General features: G+C 49.9%; 1 protein-coding gene across 1 annotated transcript; it reads left to right on the top strand.

The window, feature by feature from the left end:
• The first annotated feature begins 10,245 nt into the window (after positions 1-10,245).
• On the top strand, positions 10,246-21,545 carry SPRY4 (sprouty RTK signaling antagonist 4). Its single transcript, XM_033073514.2, has 2 exons — positions 10,246-10,406; positions 19,725-21,545. The coding sequence occupies exon 2, from the start codon at positions 19,771-19,773 to the stop codon at positions 20,659-20,661; it is 891 nt and encodes a 296-aa protein (XP_032929405.1). The 5' UTR covers positions 10,246-10,406; positions 19,725-19,770; the 3' UTR covers positions 20,662-21,545.
• Positions 21,546-23,033: the final 1,488 nt, after the last annotated feature.

Below are 23,033 nucleotides of genomic sequence, written 5' to 3'. Positions count from 1 at the left end.
AAATCTCCCTAAAATTCCTGAAGACAGTAAAACCTTCCCCTTTGGAGCTTCCAACCTTAGAAGAGCCCACAGAGCTGGAGCAGGACCTCCTGCCAGGGCTGGATGAGTAGGACACATCCCCATAATTTCATTACTGGTATCACTGAACCTGCTGAGATAGGACAAAATATCTTGAGGGTTCCGTGTCCCTTGGGCTGCCAAGCTGCTGTCAGGGATATCAATTTGCAGACCAACCATAAGAATTCAACATTCCTGACAATTCTGGGGGCCAAGATCTGATTTGATTATGAAAATTCAGGGTCATTCCCAAACTTTATCCACTCTGGTTCTAATTACTTCGATAACTGAGACAAGTTTTGAGGTGAAATCTCAAGTGTCTCTCAACACATGCTTTAATGAAAAGAAATTCACAAAACCAAAGGATAAACAGGTCAAAATGAGTACAAGTAACTTTTCCCTTTTAACTTTAACCCTTTCAAGGGATACTGGGTATCAGTTGATGGTCTTGGGAAGTGTTCCCATCCATTGGATGGACAGAGGACTTTGCTTTAGAACCAAAAAAGTGAGGTTAGGCTGGACTGAAATATAAATCTCAAAATTCCCAAAATTCTGCAGCAATAATTCACGCCAGTTTCTCCTCCCTGGTTTTCCTATTTGCCCCAGAGGTGAGCAAAGCCCCTGCAGTGCCTTGCAGCAGAACCCAGTGCAGACGTGCCCAGGGGCTCGGGAGATTTTCCCCCGGAGGAACTCGGCTGTCACATCCCATTGCATTTGGAACTTGGGCTATTTTTGCCCAGTGCATCATGCAGTGCTTGTCCTCTGGCTCTCAGTGCCAGGATGATGACTAACTTTCTCCCTCCACTTGTTCCCTCCACCCCTGAGAACATTCACATCCATCTGGAGTTTCTCACAACAAAATATTTTTCAGCGAACCAAAACACCGTAAAACAGGATGGGCCAGGCCAGCGCGGCATCCTCCCGGCTCCTGGCAGGGCTGGAGCCTTCACCCCGGGCTGGGGAGGCTGTCCTGAGCCCAGCCTGGTGCCCTGAGCCCAGCCTGGTGCCCTGAGCCCAGCCTGGTCCTCTGAGCCCAGCCTGGTGCCCTGAGCCCAGCCTGGTGCCCTGAGCCCAGCCTGCTCCTCTGAGCCCAGCCTGCTCCTCTGAGCCCAGCCTGGTGCCCTGAGCCCAGCCTGCTCCTCTGAGCCCAGCCTGGTGCCCTGAGCCCAGCCTGCTCCTCTGAGCCCAGCCTGGTGCCCTGAGCCCAGCCTGGTGCTCTGAGCCCAGCCTGGTGCCCTGAGCCCAGCCTGGTGCCCTAAGCCCAGCCTGGTGCCCTGAGCCCAGCCTAGTGCCCTGAGCCCAGCCTGGCTCTGCAGGTGCCCAGGTGAGGAACCCCCTGGGCTGCCTGTCCTCAATCAATGAGAGCCTGTTCACTGTCTGTGCTTTATTTACTTCCCATTTTAAGAGAAATTAAAGAGAATCCCAGACTGGTTTGGGGTGGAAGGGACCTTAAATCCCACCCAGAGCCACCCCTGCCATGGCAGGGACACCTCTCCCTGTCCCAGGCTGCTCCAAGCCCTGTCCAACCCAGCCTTGGGCATTTCCAGGGATCCAGGGCAGCCACAGCTGCTCTGGGCACCTGTGCCAGCCCTGCCCACCCTCCCAGGGAGGAATTCCTGCCCAAATCCCACCTGACCCTGCCCTCTGGCACTGGGAATTCCCTTTGTCCTGTCATTCCATGCCCTCCCTTCCCCTCCCCACCCCAGCAGGAAAAGCATCTGGGGATGCTTCACCCAAATATCTGGATCCTACTCAAAGATTAGAAAGCTAAGGAGGGACAGAAACAAAAGGATGCTATCAGCTGAACTGGAATTAGTCACATTAATTTCAAACACTATCTGCTTTTGTTCATCAGCAGCCAGGGCTAATTACCATGCTGAGGAAATGCATCCCCTCACAGGTGTTGTCCTTTGTGCTGTGAGCCTCTGACACTGATAAATCCCCCACTTGTAGGAAGGAAGAAAACTCTGAAGGGAACCAGGAACAGCAGAGAGGAAGAAGGTGCTCAAAAAAGAGCTCATGAGGAACAAAGAGGAAAAAAAAACAAAAAAGAAAAGCTGCTGAGATCCATTAAAGGCAAATCATTTAACATTTACTTTTCCTTCTGGTGCTGCTCTAAGTTTCCACATTACTGCACCATTAATTAGGCAAAACTACAGGAAATGATGGGTATTTTGACAGAGCATCGACTGCTGGACTCAGCCCAGCAGAGCTGTCATAACATCCTGATATACAGCATGAGGGGGCTGTGGGCTGCTGGGGCTTTTAAAGAAAAAGCTAAACCACAACAGAACACTAAACCCCAGAAATTCTGTCAAAGGCAACAGGTTAAGGCCACAAAGAAAAGTGGGGTTTAAGTGCAAAAAAAAAAAATTTCCTTTCAAATCGCGTATTTTCCAGTCTGTAAATTTTTAATGGATATAATCTGGGTATTTTCAAAGCAGAGACAGAAGGAAATTAGTCAGGAAAATATTTAAGTGTTAGAATATGGTAATTATATACAATTATGTGACTCTGTAATACCCAGTGACACTTCTAAGAGGGAAGGGTCGGGTTGATTTTGTTCTGTACCCAGAGGAGGAGTAAAAAACACGAGGGATGGAAATCCAGGGCAGTCAGAGCTGATCCTGCAGGGACACACAGACCCCCCCTGTCCCCCTGCAGCTGGGGTGAGGTGCAGCCCCCCAAAATCTCCATCAGTGCCCCCACAACCACCATCAACCCTGAACATTCACACCAAACCTTAACCTGGGACAAACTCCAGTTCCTCAAGGGATGGCACTTTCCTAAGGGAACTTTGACTTGGAGGAATATTTTCCCTTTATTTTAGCAGTTCTAAACCATGAATGAAATGGTGGATTTCAGCCTTTGCCAGTGTGATGTGTGCTGCAGATCCACCAAAAACCAAAAACCAAACCAAGCTAAGAATGACAGTGTGGGGCTGGAGACAGGAGCCACACAAACCAGATCAGTGCCACAGAGGAGCTCTGGTTAAAATGTGCAGTTAATTAATCCTCACCCATCCTGGGGAGCCAGCACAGAGCTACAATCCACAATGATTTGAGGGTATAAAAACCCCAACCCAGTTGTTTTCCACCAGCACAGCCCCTGCCACTGCAGCACACAGACATCTCACTGAAGTCTTTGCATTTTAAACATTAACCCCAGAAATAACAGCAATTACTCCACAGGGATACTACTGCAGCAGCTACACTGGGATTAAATATTTTTGCTCCAAGTTTTATAAACTTCAGGCCAGAAATGCAGGGGGAAAAAGACCCTGGTGGTGCCTTGGTGATCAAACCACCCTCAGCTCCAGGGATTTATCCACTGGCACCGCAGGACTTCAGCTCTTCCCAAAGAAACAGCCCCAGCATCTTCCCCAGCAAATCAAAACTGCTTGGACACAAAAATGCTTGAAAGCTGACAACAGATTATTTAACTGAAGAGACCCTGGAGGTTGTTTTGATGTAATTTAATTTTGGGGAAGGTTCAATTCTACAGAAGGAGGAAAAACTAGAATATGACAGTAATTTATTTGAGCTCTTATGCTGATACATGAATGCAGCATGGCTGTTACCCCCTGTGTATCTCAGGTGGAAGACACAGACCTTACTCCTGCCACAATAAAGATGGATTTGCTGTTTGCTTTTGATCACTTCAGTATATGTGCAAAAAAAAATTTAAAGTGTTTGCTCTGCTGTTCATTAATTACGTTATGCAGTGAAAAGTGATGTGGATTTTTAGGAAGGACTGAGAGGGTTTTGTGGCCAAACGTAGCTGGGCATTAAGAGGGTTTCAGGAGTGGATGCAGCATTTTTCAGGCTGCTGTCAATAATTTCTAGCTGTGTCCATGGACTGGAGAAGTGAGAACAATCCCAGTGCTCAGATTTTTCAGGCTCAGCCTGACCTGCTATAGCAATCCAGACACCAAAAACCTGTACAGCTCTGCTGCATGGTCAGCATGACTTTTAAGGTCAGGACTCTTCCACAATGTTGCTTTGTTGGCCAGGGAACACCATTTCCTCCCTGGGAAAATTCATTTCTTACTCACAGGTGAAGTGATGGCTGCTGAGAGCCCTGAGCCAGCAGGTGCTGCCTGCTGGCATCCAAAAACCAGATATCCACCTGTCCTGAGCCTAGAAGTGCATGGGAAAGACAATTCCCAGCTGTGGCAGAGAGGGGCTGTGCCCTGCCAGGGACCACCTGGGCACTGACCACCCTTAGGGCCATGGGACACAGATCCCATTGGCATTATTGACCTGCAGATGGCCAAAGCCCCTGTGCCTGCCCTGGCTGACCTGCAGAGTCCCCAGACAGGAATGCTCCACAGAAGGGACCCGAGCCTTGTCACAGCCAGGGCACCTGGGGAGAGCTCTTGGACAGAACGTGGAGAGCAACGCTTCCCCCGCCCTGAAAATATGTTTGCATTTGTTCACTTAGCTGCTAAAAATGCTCCAGTCACATGGGAACGCCTGGGAATGCAGCCCAGGAATTTCGTTTGTAAGCAGAATTGTGTTTCTGGAGACTATTGACCTGAACTGTAAATAAATATTCAAAAAAATAAAAATATGGATATATTCCAAATTTATGGTGCTTGAGATGATCGAGTCAATCAAAAACAGGTGAAATATTTCCTTCCCTGAGCTGCTCTCAAGTGCCTGAGTCCTACAGGTTGGAAAATAACCCACAGCCCTTCCAAGATTGAGCAGCAGGTCCAGTTTCAGACCTGATGGGAAAATCTCAGATTGAGAGTGTCTGCTGCTCTGATAACAGCGCTGCTCTTGTGCCAGCTGGGATCCCACAGCCCCAGAGCCCTGCTCACCCACCACAGCCAGGCTGGCCCTGCTCTCTGCCTGCACAAAGCTCTGCACAGCAGCCAGTCCAAAACCCCAGCCCTGGTCAGGTCCCAGCTGCAGAATTTGCATTTATCTCAGTGGAATTTTTTATGCCAGCGAATGGCAAATTGCTCTGGTATACTGAGTTCAGCTTTTGAGATGATGACACAGCCAGCACACAGCAAACATTAGGCAGAAAACATCTTCAAAGCAAAACTCCAAAAAATGGAGCAAAAGATGGGGCATTCAGGTGGGATTAAAGTTGCCAGAAAAGTCAGATATAATTGCAAAAAACAGACAAGTATAACACCCAAACCCTCAAAAAACCTTGTATACTTTATATGTCCAAGGCCAGGTTGGGCAGGTTGGAGCACCCTCCACCCAAACCATTCCAGGATTCTGTGATTTGCTGTTTTCCCCATCCAAATTTGCTGCACAGATTTTTGTTTAGGTTTGCTTCATGTTTTTTTGTACCACTCCTAAGGAATTGGCACAGAATTCCCCACCACAGCCCGTGGCTGCAGCACCAGTTCAAGACTAAAGAGCATCCCTTCCAAAATCTCATCTTCCCTGAGCTGCTGCTCCCAAATCTCTGTTAAAACCCAGAATAACCCTGGAGGCTCCACAGCCAGGTAAGGGCACAGAGCAGAACTGCAAGGGAAGGAAGGAAACCAAGCAGTTGGTGTTAATTATGCAAAACGAGATGTGACTCCAAGGATGTGAGTAATGTCTGGGTACAACAACAGGTGCCTGATAAGAGAGGAGGAAGCCCAGACCTTTCATCTGCGCCAGAAGCTGCAGAGATAACGATTCTCAGGCAGCCCCAGGGCAGTTTGCAGAGTTTATGAGGTGATTTCATAACAGGAGGGGATGTGCTGCCAGGGAGATGCCCCTGCTGCGTGCCAGGGCACTGCAAGGCAGCGAGATAAAGCTCAGAACACTCGTGTGTGTCCCTGCTTGGATGAGGCCAGCACTGCCTTCCAGCCACAGGAATCCAGCAAGGTTACACCACCAGGCTTCTCTCTCACTTCTCACAGAGGCTGCAATCCAGAGGGAAGCTCCTGAGAGGTTTCTCAGGGAGCCAGAGGCTCCAGCAGCTCCCATCCCATCGGATTCTGCCCAGCCCTGGGAGAGCTGCACCCCACAGCTCAGCAGGCACTGCTGCCTCCTGCCTGGCACCTCTCTTGTGTCCCCTGCTTTCTGCTTGGCACCCCAGCACATTCCCATTTCAGGCTGTGCCCCAGAGCCCACGGTCCCACTGTTTTCCCAGCACTCCTGTGATTCCACACCAACCCCTCTCACTCATCTCTGACAGAGCAGCACAGTAACTGCTGGTTGCAGTGCACAGGGGGAGGAGAATTCCTATAGCAACATCCAAACAATTCCTCTGACTTATGTATGACAAATATTTGGCACAATCCAGCAGCATTATCAGTGGGACTAATCCTTCCTACTCTGCCTATGGCTGGGGGCATCACAAGCATCAAACAAATCAGGAATATGGGATGCTGCCCCAGATGGATTTTGCAGCAATTCATTTCCATTCAAGGGGCATATTGTGTCAGTGGATTAAAATAAACATTCCATTTTCCAGGTTTTATCAATTATTTCTAAGAGGTGATAAAATCTGAAATTCTCATTTTTCATAGGAAAATTTAATCTACAGTTTCCATTCTTATAACACGCATGGACGGCAATGATAAAGTAAATAATGAGAAGGGAAAGGTTCTGCTCCTCCTATCACCAAGAGATGGCAAAACCACCCCTGTGGGCATCCTTGGGCTCTGAAGGCCAGGCCAAGGCTGCAAACACCTCTTCCATAACAACCTGCAAACGAGAAAATTCCCCAGCAGGATCAGCCGAGACAGGGCAGGAGCTCCCTCCCCACGCCGAGCTCCCGCACGGCTCCTCCAGCCAGAAAGGATTTGGAGGAACACGAAAACCTCAGCAGATAAAGTCTCCACATCTGCTCTTGATCCAGCTCAAAGACAGCAGAATGCCAAGTGGGCCAGGATTTAAGGCAGAACACGGCTCCACATCCACAACGCCTCTGAAGCCCGCGTTACGCGTTCCCCAGGGGGTTGCACTTTCACTTTCCTAAATTGCCTGCATATTTGCTTTTTTCTGATGGCAGATTAGGAACCATGCATTTCCTTAAACCGCCAGCTTTGGGCCAAGACACACACGCCCTGCCTGGAGCTCTGCCAGCCCACACAGCACAGGCAGAGCTGGAGATGCACGCTCAGTGCAAGGGGAGCCCAGCAGCCACTGACTGCCAGGCACTCACACAGCCCAGCTCTCCCAGATGTGCAAGAACTGAATTAAAGAACCTTAGAGGCAATGCAAGTGTGGCAGCACCACGATTCACCCAGAGAAGAAATCACTATCAAAAATCTGTAGCCATTTCAGGGTTTAAATGGGCATGAAATGAGTGAGCAATTCATTTCCTGCACGAGGAAGGAGGCAGAGTTCTGTATCAGCAGCACTGCCAACATGTATAAACCTATTACATGTCCGGGGAGAAGTGGGATTTCCCTTAAAGCCTCAGCTTCCAGAACCCCACAATGATAGCACAGTGCTCTTCCCTGGCACTGCAGCAGCCCCAGAGCCTCCTCCCCACAGGCACAACCTGCTTTGCACAGGAGATTTGGGAAGCAGACAGAGCATCAGCAGAGAGGGGAGACACCAACCCTGCCCTGCTCATCCCAGCACAGCAGCACAGGCAGCTCCAGCTCCCCCTGTTTGCAGAGGGACTCCAGGAATGTCCAGAGCAGTGCAGAGCATCACCACCCTCACCCTCAGTGACCCCAGCCCAGCTTCTGGATCCTGACCCAGAGCAGAGCAGAACCCACTGGTGCACACGGGAACAGCAGCTTGAAGGAATCCACACACGACTCCAAAATCCACACACAATTCCAAAATCCACACACCATTCCAAACCCACACACAATTCCAAAATCCACACATAGTTCCAGACCCACACACAATTCCAAAATCCACACACAGCTCCAAACCCAAAGCCTTGCGTGCCTGAGCGTAGCAACCGGGCTAAGATCTAGCATGAAACACCTTTGTCCATAGGGGAGAATTAGTCAAATAATGTTTTCAATTCATCTTAAGGAAGAGGTGAATTAGCTCCAAGATTTACAATCTCATAATTCTCTGCTTCAAAAGGTTTCATCAATCCACAGCCACACCAGCAGCATTCCCAGTTCTCTCTCCCTAGAACCACACAGCCAGAGCCCATTTCCTCCTCACTCCTTCACACACGGATAATAATTTTTGTTTCCTCTTTTCAGTTTTATTGCTGGGGGGTTTCGGGAGGGCAGGGGCTGTGCCTGGGGCTGCTGTGGGATTACAGGCTCAGCCAGCACAGAGCAGCTCTGCAGGCGGCCGGGGGCTCGTAGGGAGATGCTCAGTGCACTGCAACAAAGGACTTCCCCCGGGTATTGTGCCCGTGGCCCTGGAACACAGAACTCGGCATTCAGAGATAAAAGCCTTGAATTCAGAGGCGCTTGACTCTCCCACTGCTGCAGCGTCACAGAACACTGGCAGCACTCAAATCAAGGTGCAGAATTTACCCTGTGTCAGTGTTGCAAAATGATGGGAGCAGAGATTTTTTTGTGCTCAGGAATTTGAGTCTCTCAGTTTCAGGCTGGTTTCCAGCACTAATGATGATTTTCTTTTTTTTTTTTTTTTCTTCTATACAAGCTATTTTAAAATTGCATTTTCTTCCATCATCTCTTTATTTGCCAATTTCCAAAATCATAGACATCACATTTCTCTTGCCTGTCCTTCCAGCAGTATTTCACAGCAAAGAACACAACCGGTAACAAAGCAACACTTTTACCAACCACCTTCTATTTATTTTCCAAAGCACCCATCTGATAGATTCGAAGGCCAGTAAGATTTTATGCAACCTTCTGGAAAAGCTGTTCTTTAGGGAGTCTCCCTCTTCTGTCCTTTCCTTGTTAAATTGCATTTGCCCATGACCCATAACACGGCTCCCACTCGGAAACGTCTCTGCCCTCGGAGACAAACACACCTAAGGAAATGATCAGCCTCAGAGCACAGCTCCGGGAGGGAGAAAGAAATCCCCCTTGTTTTGTGTCTGCGGCAACGTACATTGTTTGTATCGGCACTAAATAAATAAACAACGCGGGTTTTTTGTGTCGTGCAAGCATTGAAATATATATGCCTTAAACACGGCAGGAAATGAGCGGGGCCTCGCTTTGTACCCTGCAGATGACTCCTGGCAGATATTAAAATACATCATGAATGCATTTTCAGGAAAGCAACCTGTCCGGGAGGCTCCTGGGGGAGCGCACGGCCCCAGGCCCCACCTGCGGCCGGGAGCGCAGAGCCGGGAACGAGCGGGGAAGGACAGCCCGAGCTCGGGGACAGCAGGATGGGGGAGAGCCCGGCCCCAGGTCCTGTGTGCCGGGAGAGGCTCCCCAGGATGCCCGAAAAGCTGAAGGAGGGCAGGAGTGCGGAGCGGAGAGCAGAACATCCATGGAATGGAGCAGCCGCTGCTGGGGTGTGGGGAGGCTGCACAGCTCCAGCCCACCTCCTCCTCCTCCTCCTGCTCAGGAGGGAAAGCCATGAAATAACGCACAGGTTACATCCAGCATGCGGGGAGGGCTCTGTGCTCGCATTCCCACCCAGCGCTGCCCCGAGCCGCCAGGGCACGGCCACGGCTGTGGCGATGCTGCGGTGAGAGGCACGAGCCGCAGCTCCCGGTCAGCACCGGGAAACGGAGCCGAGCTCAGAGGAGAACCGGTCCCATCGCCTCACTCATGGGCACACACCCCAACAGCGGAGCCGGACGTGCCCCTGCTCCCAGCGGCTCCGGGCGAGAAGCGCTGCCCTGGGCTGGGGATGCCCGGGGGGCGGCTGGGGATGCCCGGGGGTGCCCGGGGGGTTGCTGGGGATGTCCGAGGGGCCGCTGGGGATGCCCGGGGGGTTGCTGGGGATGCCCGAGGATGCCCGGGGGGTTGCTGGGGATGCCCGGGGGGGGCGCGGGTCCCTCCCGGCTGCTCCCCGGGGCAGGGCAGGGGGCTCGGCAGCGCGGTGCCCCCCACCCCCGCCGTTACCTCCAGCCCCGGGCGGGGGGCGCGGTGCATGCGCAGCCGCCGCTGCCCTTCATTCATAAAAAAAAAAAAATAGGGGAAAAAAAAAAAACAACCAAGAACCGCATCCGCGCTCCCCTCCAGCCCCCATTCATAAAAGGCAGCGGAGCATGCGCGCTGCCGCCGCGGTGCCCACCCATTCATAGAGTCGGGCGGCGGCGCATGCGCACGAGCGGCCGCTGCCCTCCCATTCATAAAATAGCCATTTTCCCAGGCAGGCGGCTGCAGCGCCGCGGCCGCCGCTGACAGCGCCGCGCTCGCAGCTCCCTGCCCGCAGCTCCAGCCGCTCCTGCCAGCCTTCTCCCAGGTCCGGCCCCCTCGTCCGCCTCGCATTTGGGATTAACTCGCCTATGGAGAGATGGTCTTAGCTGAATTATTTAAAGTAAGTACGAGATGGGCGCTTGCGAGCAATTGTTAAAAGGTTTTAAGTAGAAAAAGGCGAAGCTTGCTCCCCGAGGGAAAACCCTGCGCTCGTTCTAGATGTGTTCGGCTGCTCCTTTACAGATCACTGATCATGGGCATATTTCTGGCTATGACTTTTCTACCAGTGGTTGTCCATAGTAGTGTACAGTGGAGAGCTGCCCGGTGCTCCCCAGCCTGAAGGAGACTTGGCATTCTGGAGAAATATCCTGTTTCCATTTGTGTCCCTGCGTCTCTGATTTATACCTCTTTTCTGCCTTCTCCCATCAACATCTGCATTTGCTGTACATATATGGCAGGCAGGTTTCAGCACACTTGGGTCGGGTTTGTTTGCAGGCTTTTACAGCACAATAAGTGGCTTTTTTTCCTGCTGATGGGATGTCTTCTCCTTCATCCCTTCTTCCTTCCCCCCAAAGGAGCAGAAATACACGGTCACCTGGGCTGACAAGTCAGAATTGGATCTTTCTTGCTTTGGAATGGATTATCCGCATTTCCTCTCTTTCCCAAAACCCTGTCTTGTGAGTGTCAAGTAGTTTTTAGCTGTCTCCATAATAGGACACTTCAGAAATCAGCCACTCATGTGTCAGACCTTTCCTGCATGAGCTTTGCTCTTCAGCATTTTATTTCATACAAGCCTTTTTTTCATTTTTTTGGCCTCAGTGCCTTATTCCATCACTGCTCCTCCCTGTCTTGCTGTACACTTGTTTTAAATCTGGATGGATGCTGTGTTTTAAAGGCTAGATGAGTAATAAAAATGTGTACCTGGAATAACTTCATCTAATATATGAAATATTTTATATATGGAGGGAAAACCTGTGCTGGCTGCTCCTTCCTACCAACTGCGTAGCAAAGATAAGCCAGGATTTTATTTTCTGGTACCAGTCCTGGCGTCACAGCAGAAAGACAAGCCTAGAGACGACATGTTCTGAAAATTCATTATCAGGAGGGGAATGGAAAAAGCAGAAAGGGGCATATAAAAGGCACAAAGGTCTTGGAGGAAAGCAGGGCTGGGAATGCAGACCTTGGAAATGGCAGTGCAAAGGAATATCATGAGGAAAAAGCTTCCTGCTTTTACCTGCAGTTACCAAGGGTCTGATTTCTTCATTTCAACCTTTTATGGCCCCAAGTTTTTCTTTAAAGGGTGAAGGAGAGCGAAGGAGAAAAGAATCCCTGCATTATCCAGAGTGGAAAAGGCACGTTCTAGATTCTTTAAAACTTCTCCAGCTGCTGCCTCTCCCCCATGCCAAGCCAAGGGGACAGCATGGCAAGAAATTGCTCTTTAATTAGGTGAAGGGAAACGCAGCTTTCCCAATATTAAAGCTTCCCCTCTCTGCCTTTATTTTGGGTTAAAGAATAAAGCTCCAATTTGTGCACGGAATCACAATGATCCTGATGACTGGCTTCCCCCTTGTCCATATAAAAATGAATGATAGCAGGAGGAGGGGTTGTTCTCAGTTATTGGAACCCCACTGGGGATGTCTCCTTGATAAATGTGCCCTTTGCCGTGGGCTGCTGTGTTTCCCCTTGCTGCAAGGGACTCGAGATTGGGATTACAAAATTAAAAGGACCTGAATTTCTGAATGCTGCAGTCCTTTTGAAATTCTCCATGAGGTATGTGCAAGGGAGAAATTATTTGTTCTCCTCCTGAAACAGCAAAACAAAAGCTGTTTTCCTGGAGTCATGACTAATTCCCAAATCGTACTGGGAAATGCAACATCTCAAAAAGCAATTCCTACCCCCCCAAAAAAAAATTCTATTCTCAGACTTTGGTGAAATAAAATTCACATCCCTTACAACACTACGGCAATAATTAATAACCAGTTCTGACAGTTTTCAAAAAATTAAATGTGAAAGAAAAAAAATTCATTCATCATATTGCTATACAACTTTCCAGCTTCAGCCCAGTAGTAGAAACTGTGTTTTTACAGGCAAACATTTGCACAAGTGTTGTTTTTGTATCCTTTTTCAATGCAATACAATGTATTTCCTCAAGAAAATCTACAATCTTTCTAATAAGGCCATCCTTTAGTACCATTAGCTTAATAGATCATATCTGAGCTCAGTTTCCTGACCTTAAAAGAAATGTTTTTGTCCAGTTAAAGGCTTTGACTGAGAAATTCAAGTCCCCAGAGATCTGAATGCTAGTGGGCCAAAATGTGCTTTATTCACTTGCACCATAGGAACAGACTCTAGCTGGACAGAGACAGCTTCTTGGAAGTCTACAGGTCTCATTTCCCAGCTCCTGAATTTCCACGCTCTGGCAAGAATTTAGTGTCTCATTTTAAAAATGGCAGGTTTCCCTCATAAGCTTTCTAATTTTTTTTTCCTGCCTTATTACTTGTAGAGAAGATTCTAGCTGGCCTTAGCTAGATAAGGCTGATAAGAAGGGGGACAAAAAGAATGAATGTCAATATTTTGTTAATATTAATACACACTTTAGGGGGAAAATGCTTTTTTTTTTTCCTTTTTCTGAAGCATTTACAGCTCGATTCAAACCCAGACAGCCGAACTCAGTCTTAATGAACTCCAACCTTATGAATTATTCTTAATCCCACATTAAAAACTTGTGCTTGCTGTAAGGTCTCCTTTAACTACCTCTGAGTGTAGTCTTCCTCATTAAAAGCTTTAATTGAACCCTTTGGCTTGCTCCAGCAGCAGAGTGTCCCTTGTCACTGCTGGCAGGCCTGGACAGAGCATGTCCTCAATCCCAGACAAAGGCAGGGGCAGAATTTGTTCCCTTGCCTGCAGCTCCTCCTCTGCTGGGCCTTGGGGGGCAAATCCTTTATTGGTCACTTGGGTGGGAGCAAGCCCTGTCCTGTCCCTCATCCTCCTGCCCTGTCCCCTCAGCTCCTGTCCTGTCCTTGTCCTGCCCAACACTTTTAGAGGAGCTTTTTAACCAAACCACCAGAGGAGACAGACTGGTGGTGGCAGAGCAGATGTGGCACTGGTCACCCTCAGTTCTGGGCTGTGCTGCACAAGCCTTGAAATGTCTCAGCCCACCCCTGGCACAATCCTGCTTCCAAGTGTATTGATTTCCATTATGATCATTTCCTGAATTAAGACTCAATATTCTGTGCTTTTCTTGTTTTTTCCCTCTTGCACTGTGTTTTCAGAAATTCCTGTGTCCCATACAGCAAATAAACCAATTTCTGCAATGCATTTACTGCCACTGTTGCTGCCTCTGTGTCCCTGTTAATGAGTGACTGTCACAACTCTCCCGGACACTAATTCAGCTTTGGCATTGATAATGGAGTCATAGAATGGTTTGGGATGGAAGGGACCCTAAATCTCATCCCATCCATGGCAGGGACACCTCCCACTGTCCCAGGCTGTTCCAATCCTCAATGTCCAGCCTGGCCTTGGGCACTGCCAGGGATGCAGGGGCAGCCACAGCTGTGCCAGGGCATGCCACCCTCACAGGGAACAATTCCTTCCTAAAATTTAACCTGACCCAGGTCTAGTATCAGTAACCAGAGAAGGTGTGAGCCCTCTGCAGGTGCCAAGGCTCAGAGCTGTCTGGTCTGACCCAAAGGAGGTCCCCAGAGGAGCAGCTCAGCTCTCACCCAGTCCCAGTGCAGGACTCAGCTTTCATCCATCCATGGCAATTTCCCAATCCCTTCTCCACAAGAGCTCGTGATGCTCCAATAGTTGGAAAATTCTTGGAAACCCGTGACTGAAAATTCATGTTGAAGTATCAAATCTGCTTTATTCTGTTTACAGTTGACAATCCCATAGGTCTTTTCCAACCTTAACAATTCTATTACAAGAAGGTGGCTCTTTGTGCACCAGTGCTCTCCATGCCCCCAGCACATTTTAATTTATTTTAATTTTAGAACCATTCTAATTTATAATATATAATATATATAATGGTTTCAGAGGTGGCCACCAGCCCCTGGCAGGTTCAGCAGCTCCCTGATGTTCCAGGGCACAGTCCAGGCTCCAGAAAGGAGCCACCAGGGATGCCACAGGACATGGAGAGGACAATCCAGTGCCAGCAACCCCAGGAGAAGTCTTGGTTTGCTGAGGCAAAAAAAAAAAAAAAACCTCTTCCTGCCACTGTGCTGTCAGACACAACAGAAGGACAGGCTGCTCATGAGGTGCAATTAAGGTGTAATTAATTAGAGATAAGGCCCCTGATCTGGTGCAGCTGACAAGGGACAGAAGGGGTTTGGTGGCTGCATCACTTCCCTGCCCACCCCAGGGGTCTCTCTCACACCCCAAGCAGCACATTTGGGGATTTTTGGTTTTCTGGGACATTTGGGATTCCCTTTAGACATTTCCATGGCAGCATCTCCTGTCCAAAAGGGTTGGGCAGAACTGTGGCACCTTTTACCTGGTGCTGGCTGCAGAGGAGGAGCTCAGGGAAGCTTTTCCCATTTTCCTGCTGGCTCCACAGGGAACCCTCCTCTAGACTTAAGTCCCTTATTCTCATTATTCTTTTATTACCACAAACATCTAGAACATTGCTAAACATGTGAGAAAGAACTAATTAAAATTACTAACCAATGGGTGATTCAGATATGAAATATTATATATTTCTGTGCTCACTAGATTTTTAGGTCAAGATCCATTTTGTTTTTCAGTAACTGGAAGATTTGTTGTCCAACTCCACTCTGAAAATAAAGATATTAGAACCTTATAATTTCAAAACTTGTTCTGAAGACATTAATGAGAATGAGTTTTCCTGAGGGTTTATGTGACTTTCTCACGGAATTGCCTACAAGGATAAAGCTTTCTCTGAAATGATGTAGGCAAATCCAAAATCCTATTAAAACATAAAATGCCTTTTGTTTTAATTTCATCTGACTTCAAAATCCTACAAAAGGCTTGAGTCTAAAATAATACCAAAGCACTTTACAATAACAGTTGGTTTCCTACAACTTTAGGACTTGCAATTACCCAGTACTACAGTAATTTTAAATTGGCCATATCTTGATGAAGAGATGGAACAAACACTGCAACACGTGTATGAACTTGAACTTTTGAGTCCAATTTTACTCCCTTGGAAAGAAGTATATTTTGACTTGAAAATTGTATGTGGTGAGTGACTGTACAGTCATGGGGGAAGAGAAATTTTTCTCTACATGGGAATTTGCTGCCTTGAAAAGAACTTCATTGTTTCCTCCCAAGAATGAAAAATTCCCTATGTAAGAAAATAGTCATGAATTTTTCTTCCTGTTGTCTACTTTAGGAAAATTATCTGTAACCAGTGAATTTGTGCCTGTGTTAATGCTGTAATACATCTGTAATTACCTGTGATCAAAAATTAATTAATTTTGTGTGCTGCATAGCTTTTTTCCCTCAATTGAAATACAATTTACAGTCAGGATTAGTGCAGTGACAAAGAGCCCTAAGGTTACACACCTCAGCTCCTGTCCTCTTTCATGGTCTAAAGTTCTGCCCAAACATTTATTTTGGTTTGGCATCTGGATGGGATAGGCTTTAAAAATTCAGTTTATAAGGTACCAGTGCTGCTGCTGAAGGCAATGTTATCCTTGTTAATCCAGATGTGGGGTGGGTTTGGGGGGAGTAAAGGAAATGCTGCCCTGCCTCTGGGTGCACATCAAAGAAAAGATCTGTGATATCTGGGAGCATCACCCAATGCCCCAGCAGGGCTCCAGGCAGGCACATCTCAGCCTGGCACACTCCACAGCAGCAGCCTGCTTTATGATTCCCTTCTGCCCCAGCACAAATCCTTATCCTGTGGATTCCTCTTTGCCAGGACAGGTGGAGCAGGGAAAGCCTGCACAGCTCCAGGGTCCCTCCCTGAACCCCTGTGCTGGGACACAAACAGCAGAGGGAAAGGGGCTGACAGCACAGAGCAGCACTGGGACATGGCCATGGCTGTCCCTGGGTGTCACAGAGCAGCACTGGGACATGGCCATGGCTGTCCCTGGCTGTCACAGAGCAGCACTGGGCAGCTCCAGCAGGGGACATGGCCATGGCTGTCCTGGCTGTCACAGAGCAGCACTGGGACATGGCCATGGCTGTCCCTGGCTGTCCCAGAGCAGCACTGGGACATGGCCATGGCTGTCCTGGGTGTCACAGAGCAGCACTGGGACATGGCCATGGCTGTCCCTGGGTGTCACAGAGCAGCACTGGGCAGCTCCAGCAGGGGACATGGCCATGTTGTCCCTGGGACAGGAGCTCCTGGCAGGATGGACAGCACCCAGCTCCCCTGGCTTCAGCACTCGAGGTGTCTGACCTGGATCTGCCACCAGAGATGTCACTGCACTGCTGGAACTGCTGGTGACAAGGCCAGCAGCAGCAGTGCAGTCATGGTCCTTGGAAAATTCCATAAATACCAGAAACATTTGTTTGGTACGAGTGGCATGGAAGGGGAGAGCAGTTAACTGTGGAAACCCTCTGCTCAGGAGAGAGAGGGCAGGACCAAAACCTGTCAGGGTGCTCATCTGTGGTGGTTTGAAGGGGATCTGGAGCCAGAGAGACACTGTGCCCAGAGCAGGCTCTGGGAGAGCCAGGTCTTGTTTGGCTGTTCTCCCTCCACAGCTTTTATCCAAGTAGATCCTGTGCCCAGATATCTGCAGGGTCTTTGAGGTCACCATGTCAGGCTTCCCTTCCCCTTGTCCTGCACAAATAGTTTGTCTATTAAAAAGACAATTTGAAACTGTATTACAGCAAAAAAAGAGGATGGAAAACTTCTATCATTAACTCTCCTGGCGTGTGGTGTTTAGTCCAGGGTCCCTCTCCTTGCTGTGGTAATGAACTGAACTCTTAATTAGCATTATCTCAGATCAGCATCTTTAACATCTGCCTGCATGAGGCCCTGTCTGTGCACGGGGGTGGTTTGGGGTGGCCTGGCTCTAATCCTTCCCCAAATTAACGTGGTGATACCATTTCTGTGTGATGGCACCCCTGGCCCCATGGCAGAGTCAGTGTAAAGCGAAGTGCCATCCCCAGGGACTCCCATGCAGGACCCCCAGGTGCCACCTGGGCACAGGTGCCGTGCTGGGGACATGCCCCAGCTCTCTGCTGGGCACACACGTGCTGGGCACCTTACAGTAAATGGTTCTGCATGGATCCCATGGAAATCTGGTGGATGCAGCAGATTCCTGAGAGGGCAGTGAGCAGAGCCCTGGAGATGCCCAGGGCAGGGCTGAGGAGGAGCTGTGACACCCTGCAGCACTGCCACCATTTCCTCCAGCTACCTTCCATCTAAGATCAGCTCTGCTGCTCTTACTCTTGGCAACCAAAACAGCTGCATCTCTCTCCTTAAAAAAAAAAAAACAAAAACAAAAAACCACAAACCCAAAAAAACCCAGTGGAATCAAAGTCTCCCTGCAAATGTAACACGCAGCCGATACAGAACTGATGATTTTGCTAAACTCTGACTTGCAGCAAATACTTTTTATATCATGACACTGGATTCTGATGCACAAAAGAAAATCAAGTTCTTTTCCCTCTGCACACCCCATAGTTGTCAGAATCATTGCTCCTCTTTGTTTGTTACATACAGTAACTAGGAAGAGATGCTTTATAAACCCTCTTGTTCCTCCAGTCAGGATGTCAACGAGCTATGAATAATGAAATAAAAAAAATTAAAAAAAAAATAAAAATGAATGGCTAAGACCCAGCAGAGAATTTTAACTGGGGAAGAGAAGCAGCATAAGGGCTGCATGACAATAATCATCATTACTGCTAATAAAGCATTTCTTCCTGCTGGTGTGGTGCAGGGGACAGGGGGGGCTGGCATGTGCCATCCTGCCCGTGCACTGCCCGCCCTCCCACTGATCCCGGGAGAACTGGCACTTCTCCAACCCCAGATGCCAAGTGATCCATCAAAGCAACGATTTACAAACAGAAGAGTGGACTCTGGTGGCATTTTTCAGGGGGTAAAAATGGGCTTCCCTTTCTTCTTCCAAGAACGCGGAATCAGTTCTTGCTCTGATTTTTGAGGCATCATGTTCATGTTAGGGGAGATGTGCTCCTGCAGAAGTACACACACACACACTCCTTGTGCATTATTTGGCTGCAGTTAGATGCAGTTTTTTTCCTTTTTCCCCACTGCTGTGACATTAAAGTCATAGAATCACAGAATCATTTAGGTTGGAAAAGACCTTTAGGATCACTGAGCCCAGCTGTTAAACCAGCGCTGCCAAGCCCAAATCTTTCACGCTGCTGCAGAAGGTTAATTTGTTTGTTGAACACAAACAACTGGCAATGCCTTAAGCTGTTCACTACTTCCTTTTTCTTGATACCAGCAGCTTTTCCCCTGCTGCCACCAAAGCTTTACTCACCCCTTCTTTCAACTGATCTCCAGCATTATATTATTTATGAATAAAGGTCACCCCGTGAGGAAATGGCACATCTACTAGAAAACAATGTGCACTTTCTAAATTTGAACCAACTCGTTTCCGTTCTTTGATTTAAGTTTAGTTACTTCCTGTGGTTTCTTATCCTCCGCCACTGCTGAATCTTTGGATTGACTCCAGGATAAATTGCACTCTTTCAATGAAATTAGAAACTGCGGCAATGACGGCTCAGCCAGAGCGGCTGGTAAACAGCACTTCAGCTAAATATTAGTGCACTTAGCGGGCTGCACGAGTGTCTCATTACCTGGGTGAGGTGGTGGAGCCAGCCTGAGCCATGGGTGCTCTCCTGGGAGCCGCACCCGCCCTGCTCTGCCACCAGACAAGGTGCTGAGCAAGCACTTCCACCTCCCAGGGGAGGGATAAAACCTCTGGAACCAGCGGTTCCTGGTGGAGAGGGGACACTTCCTCACCCAAGCCAAGCCATCCTCGCACAGGCAGCTCCTTGGTTAGCAGGGACAGGTGCTCAGCCCCACGCTCAGAAGCATCTTTGTACCAGGCCAAGGCTTCACAAACCACAATCCTGCATCAGGCTTCTTTAGGGAGCAGGGTCAATTGGGGAAAACCTCTGAAGTTTAGAGAAGTCATTTCAGGAAGTTTGCTGACAAAACCACATGTGAACGCGCACCAGTAGCCCCAAGATGTGCTTTCCCTCAGTAAAGCCATGAGTGGGCTCTTCAGGAGCCTGCAGTGACCACAGCCCTCCCAGGGCTGGAAGAGCTGTGGATGGGCAAGGTCAGGGCGAGGGACACGGCAGCAAAGCAGGAGTGAGGCACTGTGTGCCCGAGTGCTCTGCCTCCCCTGGACACGAGCTGACCTTCAAGACCCTCAGCTAACAGCCAGCCTCAGCGAGGAGCCCTTTTGGGCTGCCATTGCAGGACACCACAATAACCATGCCCTCTCTCTCTCTCTCTCCCTCATCCCTTTTCTTTCTCCTTCCCTTCCCCCAGGACACTTAAGCACAGCTTTTCCCCCGGCAGCCAGACTGATTTCCCAATGGAGCCCCGGATTCCTCACAACATCACCGTGGTCCCCAACTCAGCGATGGTGCAGCCCTTGCTGGACAGTCGGATCCCCTACGGGCGGCTGCAGCACCCGCTGACCATCCTGCCCATCGACCAGATGAAGACCACCCACATGGAGAACGACTACACCGACCACCCCAGCGCCTCCCAGCCCGCCCAGAAGCGCCCCCGAGCCCCCCACGAGCTGGGCTCGGGCAGCCAGCACGGCCAGCGCTGCGAGCAGGACGTCACCCACCCCTGGATCTCCTTCAGCGGGCGCCCCAGCTCCATCAGCAGCAGCAGCAGCACCTCCTCGGACCAAAGGCTGCTGGACCACATGGCCCCGGTGCCCGTGGCGGAGCAGTCGTCCCCGCGCGCCGTGCGCATCCAGCCCAAGGCCGTCCACTGCAAACCGCTGGAGCTGAAGGGCCCTGCAGCCCAGGAGCCGGACAAACACTTCCTGCTGTGCGAGGCTTGCGGCAAGTGCAAGTGCAAGGAGTGCGCCCTGCCCCGGACTCTGCCGTCCTGCTGGGTGTGCAAGCAGGAGTGCCTGTGCTCGGCGCAGAACCTGGTCAACTACTCCACCTGCATGTGCCTGGTCAAGGGCGTCTTCTACCACTGCACCAACGAGGACGACGAGGGCACGTGCGCCGACCAGCCCTGCTCCTGCTCCCAGTCCAACTGCTGCGCCCGCTGGTCCTTCATGAGCGCCCTGTCCCTGGTGCTGCCCTGCCTGCTCTGCTACCTGCCCGCCACTGGCTGCGTCAAGCTGGCCCAGAGGTGCTACGACCGCGTGAGCCGGCCCGGCTGCCGGTGCAAAAACACAAACAGTGTCATTTGCAAGGCGCTGCCCGAGAGCAAAGGGGCAGAGAAGCCCTTTTAATAGTTTGGGAGGATGCTCTGTGGAGCAGGGTGGTGTTGGCTCTTTTTGATAACCTGTGTTCTGAGGAGAGCGTTAGCCTCTCGCCGTCAGAGAAAGCAGAAGCAACTCTTTCCACAGACTGAAGCACTTTGGGTTATTCAGGGTTTTTGGAACTGGTCGCAGTTGAAATGGATGGGGCCAAAGGAGGAATGCCAGTAATGCAGAGGGAAGGCTGCAAAGCCATGGACATCATCAAGTACAGCTGCTGAGCAACTCCCAGCGTGGAGGGACGGCTGCTCACCAGGCCTGCACACCACAGGAACCATTAACTGCTCGCTTGGCAGGCGCTGCCTCACAACCAATCCCCACTCCCAGCTGCAAAAAGCTGCTTTGAATTCGGATTCAGGGCAGGCTACTTGTTTCCTGCCTCCTTCCAAACCCCAACTCGCTCCCAGCAGCCTGTTGAAGGTGATGGGGGAACTCCCTCCACCCTCCTGGACACCACTGGTTGCACACAAAGTACGTGTTTTCTCAAAAGCTTTCTGCATCCCTTGAAGATTTTTGGACCAGAAGTGAAGCTACATTTCATTTGTTGGAGGGTCTTTTGCCCTTTGGGGGTATCCCACCCAGCCCCACTGGTTTGGACCCTGTTTCTGAAGCAACCTGGTGCCAGGGCTGCTCCTCCTGGGGGAATTGCAGCAGGAGGTGTTCAGGTGTTCAACACCAGTGCTCCTGCCTGTGAGCTGAGCCACAGCTTCAGCTTTCACTCCATGGAACAGGAGTGTTCCACCAACAGAGCAGCCCTGCTCCAGGAGGAGGGCTGGTGGCCCAGGAGGACGGCTGGTGGCCCAGAAGAAGGGCTGGTGGCCCAGGAGGATAGCTGGTGGCCCAGGAGGATAATTGGTGGCCCAGAAGCATGGCTGGTAGCCCAGGAGAAGGGCTGGTGGCCCAGGAGGAGGGTTGGTGGCCCAGGAGGATGGCTGGTGGCCCAGGAGGAGAGCTGGTGGCCCAGGAGGAGGGCTGGTGGCCCAGGAGGAGGGCTGGTGGCCCAGGAGGAGGGCTGGTGGCCAATCCCCTTTGCCCACACACATTCCCCACTCCCCAAGCAAAGGGGATGTAACTCACACCACAAAGCAAAGACAGGCAGGGTTTGTCTCCCTAAACCTCTGGCAAGAAGTCACACAAACCTAAGTGTACGATGCACACAGATGTATTTTTCTAGGGATCTCAACCCAGTACCTCCCCTCCTGGAACAAGCTCTTCTTTGCTCATTAAATATTAAGATTTGTTTTTGTCTTGGGGGGTGAATGGCATTTGCTTGAAGTACAGCCCATTCCCCCACCCCTATTGCTGCTGTTTGACTTTTGCCTCTTCTGTACAAAAGTGTCTTTTTAAATGTAAAGAATGCTTTTAATGTTTATTTTAGTGTTGACACACACTAGGGGAAAGCCAGGGGAAGGAAGAGAGTGTAGTTAAGGAATGGGCCCGTGGTTTTCAGCATGCAAATATTGGCTCTGTCCTTGCACTCATCCTGGGGCTGCCTCTGCCTCCCCAAGGATGCTGTAACCCCCCTCTCTTGACAACCACAAGGTGCTAAACAAGAATCTTGGTCCAAACATGCAACACTCTAATGAGCAGGTAGGTACTTGTTGCATGCAGAAAACTGACCTAGTCTCTCTTGGTGTTTTTAATGAGAGGAGATTTCCTCAGTAAATGCACAGCAGTGACAGTGAAATGTCATCTCTAATTAGATAAGCAATAGGCAGAGCTCATGTAGCATTTCCAGGAATCCTGGTGGCCTGGTTGTGACACAGCCATGGGTTGGGGTTGATGGGACTCTGGTGTCTTTGGGTTTCAGAATTCAGCTCAGCTGGATGACTCGGGGTTTAGCTCCATTGAATTGTAGATATTTATTGAATGGGGAAGTTAAAAAACAAACAAACAAACTTTTCTATTTATAACGTTTGCTAGCTTGTACATGCTGAATCATAGAAAACAAAAGGATGTAATGTCTGTTAGCAGATACCAGTTCCTGTAGGGTAGCCTCATGTTAACTGTATCTGGGCACCAGGAAGCAGGCAGGGAGCCAGAGCTGTATTTATATTACCTTGCACAAATTGGAGGGGAAAAGATAAAAAGAAAACCAACCCCAAACTAGCTGAGCTGTTGGTTGAATGTATAAGATATTGTATTTAATGAAAGAAATCATTTTCCTAAGACACAAGCTAGAAAAGGCAGCAGGAGAGGCACTGACCTGCTGCCCTCCCCTGTCCAACCCACAGCTGCTGTTCCTGGGGAATGTGCTGAAACCCCACCCTGGCAGAGCCCTGCATGGCCCTGTGGAATGGTGGCCACTGTGCCAATGCCCCCTCCTGCCCCAGCCCCAGAGCCAG

This window comes from Catharus ustulatus, chromosome 15, assembly GCF_009819885.2.
Source record: "Catharus ustulatus isolate bCatUst1 chromosome 15, bCatUst1.pri.v2, whole genome shotgun sequence".
NCBI lineage: Eukaryota > Metazoa > Chordata > Aves > Passeriformes > Turdidae > Catharus > Catharus ustulatus.
Note: the sequence above shows the minus strand (reverse complement) of the source record. Positions and strands in the feature narration are given on the sequence as shown.

What these genes read in the sequence shown, in the direction of transcription:
- SPRY4 (XM_033073514.2), top strand. Translation starts at nt 19,771, where the DNA reads ATGGAGCCCCGGATTCCTCACAACATCACCGTGGTCCCCAACTCAGCG.